The 5080-nt window shown below is 41.4% G+C and overlaps 1 protein-coding gene across 1 annotated transcript in view; it reads left to right on the forward strand.

Annotated features, from left to right (window-relative positions):
* Window positions 1-318: 318 nt before the first annotated feature.
* The window catches only part of LOC308382686 (nephrocystin-4-like), a gene marked incomplete at both ends in the record, with an annotated part of 48905 nt that continues 44143 nt past the window's right edge, over window positions 319-5080 (forward strand). Inside the window, 2 exons of the mRNA XM_080861072.1 lie at window positions 319-453; window positions 3514-3648. Of these exons, the coding sequence (XP_080717198.1) occupies window positions 319-453; window positions 3514-3648 (270 nt within the window). The remainder of the gene's footprint in view (window positions 454-3513; window positions 3649-5080) is intronic.

Below are 5080 nucleotides of genomic sequence, written 5' to 3' on the forward strand. Positions count from 1 at the left end.
CCAGCAAGCTAACTAGATACAGTTGCCTTAACCAGAGATTTTGTTAACCTTTCTGACAGAAGAGTTGCTGGCTACGAACACGCACTGTGAGTTTCGATGTAAGTGAATGGCTAACATGCTCAGGAACTGATGGATGTAAACTCAATTCTTCCAGGTAAGACAAATAAACTTTCTCCTACCATGATAGCTCATATTATTTCTAATTCATAGTATGGACCAATTCACAGTGACTCTCCTGTCATTAACGGAGGCATTTTGTCAACGTGTTTTTTCTTGTACAGGTTTGAATCAGAGAAGTAATCAGGTTAAAATTGGGTAATGACAGACTGGAGAGAAGTGTTCGAGCGAACCAGAGCGGTTCCACCCCACAGCCAGACCGCCCGACAAGCTGACAAACCTTCCCAAGGTTTTCAGCTCAGCTTCAAGCACTTGGATGGAGCTTCTATTTTTCAGGTGATTTGTCTGACAACAGTTTGATAGGCTATTTAGCCAACATTAGCTAGCTACGTCTGTAAAGTTTGTTTGCGGTTACCATTTGGAATTCAGCAAGCTATAAAAACGTTGTTCAGGGATAAAACAAAAAAAAACACGGCACGACCAATGGCTAATAGTGCGTTTATAAGCAACTGGGAAGTGGAAAAACTCCGACTTTCCGGAGAAAACATTTTGAGAAGTGATGTCACTCGACATGGCAACGTTTGCGGGGAAGGATACAAAAACAACGTACTTGTATGCACACAAAATAACACTCCATTGTTAATTGAGGTTGTCCTTATCAGTGCAGGTGATTGTGATGTTAAACCTTCATTTTAAGCAGTTTCCCTTTGTGTAACTAACGTTATGTTAACCTTTTCGCTAGCTCATAGGCAGTGGTCAAGTTGTAAAAAAAAGCCAGGGGGGATGGTGGATCTGTGATCCTGCTAGGGGGTCCGGGGGCATGCGGGAGATTAAAATGGTGACTTATATTTTGATTATTGTTTAAGCACAAACATAATTATTATATTCTATTACTGTAAAACAACATGCATGCTATGGATATATTACGTGTCAGATAGTCCTGTCATTGATCTTGACCAAGGCACCTCAGAATTAGAGTTGGTCCCATGGCTACCACTTAGGGTAAATGAAGAGGACAAATTGGTGCAAGTGCAACTTCATACTCATGATACCTATAAATCTACTGGGAATTCATCCATTTAATGTTGAAACAAAACATTGTAAATGAACATGAATCCTCTCAAGTCAAGTCCATTTTAATTCAAGTGCAAGAACATGGATTAAACAAATGTATCATTTACAAAATCTGAAAATACTACATATAATATGATATCAGGGGGTTTTCTAGAAAAAAAAATAGTATCAGGGAGGACACCCCGCGCCAAGCCGAGGGAGCGACACGGCCCAGGTGGGGGATGGTGTGGAAGGGGGGTTACCCCTTCCACGGAGTGAAGCATTTGAAAAATTGAAGCTTAAATGGTACATTCTGAGGCTATCTTAGAGAGAAATTCTAGCTCTTGTGGTCATCCTGAAAAACAAGACATTATCAACTGTTGAGCAACTGTTTAACCTTTGATAGAAGTGTACAACTTTACCTTGTAAATGAACACATTTCAAAATATTGGCCAAACTTTTATTTACTAGGCCTTGGATTGTTCTTGCATACACAAAATGATGTGTCTCTTGCAATTGTACACACTAACCAGGGTTATACCACTAGTTCAGTTCATAGGTTATAATTCCCAAAAAAAAATTCACAGCTCCAAAAAATGAACTTTTTTTCAATATGTTGAGAGCTATACTTTTTTAAAGTCTCTATCTGTCTGCAATACCGCTCTCTGCCTCTACGCAACTTCGGCGCTCTCACGCACGGGCATAGACAGTAGAATGAAATTAAATGCGATCAGACGCAAGCAACACTGCAGGTATTACAGGTTCATCCTCATCAGACGGTTCACTCTCATCAGTTGCATTTGGCCTCTGAAAAAAGCTTTTAAGGCTAGTCTGCTTGGCCATGTTTGATCCTTCTCACTCAGCCGCTCCTTGTTTGTAACCGACGATTTGCGCTTGATTTAAAATGCAGCATATGCGTGTTGTTTAATAACTTTCAGATGGCAGAATAGCCTGTTCCATTAAAACATAATAAAGGCAGTGCACGTTTGCTTTATAGGCCTTAATATTAGGATTGTTAAATTCAGATTGTGTTTGCGGGGCGGGATTTTTAAGAAATTCCAATCAGACAATTTGACCGTTACTATCGCTGACGCTAACTGACGTGACATATGTGCATACATAAAAAATGTAGAATGTTGAAAATTAAATAGTGTCAATATTTCCACATTAATTGATCAAATAACAGGGGATGAGAAGGGGGGATGGACGTTTCATAAGGGGGATGGTTTTGACCATTTTAATACCCAAGGGGGATGCCATCCCCCCCCATCCCCCCTCAACTCGACTACTGCTCATAGGTAACATGGGGCAAGCTCACTTTTTTGTTAATTTCTAAGCATAGATTTAAATTGGTAGTACCCTGGTAGTTGTGTAAATCTAACGTTCTCAGCTTTTATGCCACTGTATAGTCAACATTATTAACAATTCAAAATTCAATAGAAATGGAAAATGTTAATGCACCTTAGGTAATCCATCAGTGTTGAGGATCCTGACGTGCACGGTGTCTGTAGCCTGTCTGCGTCATATAACCCAGCCAGGGCAAACAGGTTGGGGTGGGAATCGATGCCTACCATGGTAGTCGTGCAGCTGACAGCTCCAAATATCTCATCTTTTCTACCCATCAACTTACCCTAGAACAGACACCTGTCCTCCATGTTTCATTATCTGTTAAGGTTATTTTGTCGTGTTTGGATTTGATCGTGATTTAGTTATCTTCTTCTGGTGCTGAACCTGTCTCACCTGACTCCGCTTATCCCGCACCTCACCTGAGCTCCGGGCCTGATCCCCTCCCCTCCCCTAAAGTGCTGTAGTCTATCTTTCATGTTATCACACATCTCAGTTGGCATGTTTTTCAGATACATTCTGATTTGTGAAAACACACAAATTGCTTTTTGTTTATCTAAAGTGCTTTAGTCATTATTTCATGGTAATCCATCAACTCGATTGGTAGACTATTCAAATGGCTTCAAATTAAAGTTTACGGTTTACGGTATCTACTTGAATAGATTCTCATGCATGCATCTCAATTCGCCCTCTGTTTAAAAACGTTCCGTTAGAGCTCCTGTGTCTTTAAACCCCCCCCCCCCCCCCCCCTTCTCTAAATATTAATCCAGTGGATATGATTGCAGCTGCAAACGTGGCAGGGTTGCCATGGGATCGCTAAAGGCCAGCGTAAATGAGCTGACCAATCAGTTAGAGTGTGATTTACAAAAGTCTGATGTCCGTGCAGTCTTAACTTAATACTAATCTGCAGGATTATTAATATTAATCTGTGGGAACACTATTCAGTAGCTCAGTGTTTATTCTGACCGACCTAACGACCTCTCTCTCTTGTTGTTGTAGAAAACGTCCAGCTTCGAGCTGAGGGTGTCCTTCTTCGACACCGTCCACCGCCATTTCTTTGGGAGGACTTGGAGGAGTCCGCCTCACGATTCTACTGCTGTTCTGGAACATGGCAGCAAAGTTGCTATTGATGAGGTAGAGCGAACACACACACACACACACACACACACACACACACACACACACACACACACACACACACACACACACATAAACACATTAGAACACCACATACAAACACATTAGAACACGCCTTCCTCCGTCTGTGATGAGGGACATACAAACACATTAGAACACGACTTCCTCCGTCTGTGATGAGGTACATATAAACACATTAGAACACGACTTCCTCCGTCTGTGATGAGGTACATATAAACACATTAGAACACAACTTCCTCCGTCTGTGATGAGGTAAACACATTAGAACACGACTTCCTCCGTCTGTGATGAGGTAAACACATTAGAACAGCCTTCCTCCGTCTGTGATGAGGTTCATATAAACACATTAGAACAGACTTCCTCCGTCTGTGATGAGGTACATATAAACACATTAGACCACGACTTCCTCCGTCTGTGATGAGGGTGTGGTCAAAATTACTTACAGACAACTGGAGTGGTAATGCAGATTTATTAACGATATCGGGAGCACTGTTACAACCATTACAATCAGTAACAAAACTCAAAACTTCTCTGTGCATAGTCACATCGTATAGCTCTCCAGACTCCTCCTTTGGCATCTTACAATGTAGCCACCTGGCCTTCACTTATAGATAAGAATATTTACACAGGATCCCCTCACCCCAAGCCTTGAGTTACTCTCTTAGCTGATCAAATATTTCACAACAGGTCAGACAGAACACCTGGCCAACTCAGTTATTCATTCAATTCAAGCTATACTATGGAATACTCTACTAACCTAATGAATTAAATGATACACATATACATTTCATCCAACAAGGTACATACATATTCTTCCAATGGGAATCGAGTGAGAGTCAAAGAGCCACTCAAGAGAAATAAACAAAAGAGATTGATTGACAGTTCACATGTTCCCATGACCTAGGCCTTGGTGAAGGTCTGCCCATTCTAAGTGCCCTTCTAGTTTCTTTGTTTTGTGTTGATTTGTTATTTGTGTGTGTGTGTGTGCGTGTGTGTGTGTGTGTTTTTTTTTTTTGCCAGCGATAGATTGTTGTGTCCATCTGGGATAGGGCAGAGTGATGGTGACATCACTGAGACATCATGCTGGAACTGTTTCTCCCCAGGCAGCCAACGGTGGCAAAGCCTAGTTTGTTTGTTTACAGTCTTCTTATCCTCGTCATCGTACTGAACGCTGAATCCAAAATGATCCCACAGAACAGAATTGGATCAGTTTGTTGTTAGCTGATTAACCCATACAGCAATACCTTTTTGTCCACTAAGTGGCAGCACAACACTGAAGTATTTCTCCTCTAGCTACATAGAGTAGATTATGCTAGCTATAGTTACAGGTGGAAAGCTGTGGAAGAAAGTTGCAGCCAGGGGCCTTCAAAAGCAAAAATGATGTGGCTCCACAATAAATGATCCCACT

Source organism: Sprattus sprattus (assembly GCF_963457725.1).
Source record: "Sprattus sprattus genome assembly, contig: scaffold_55, whole genome shotgun sequence".
NCBI classification, from domain to species: Eukaryota; Metazoa; Chordata; class Actinopteri; order Clupeiformes; family Clupeidae; genus Sprattus; species Sprattus sprattus.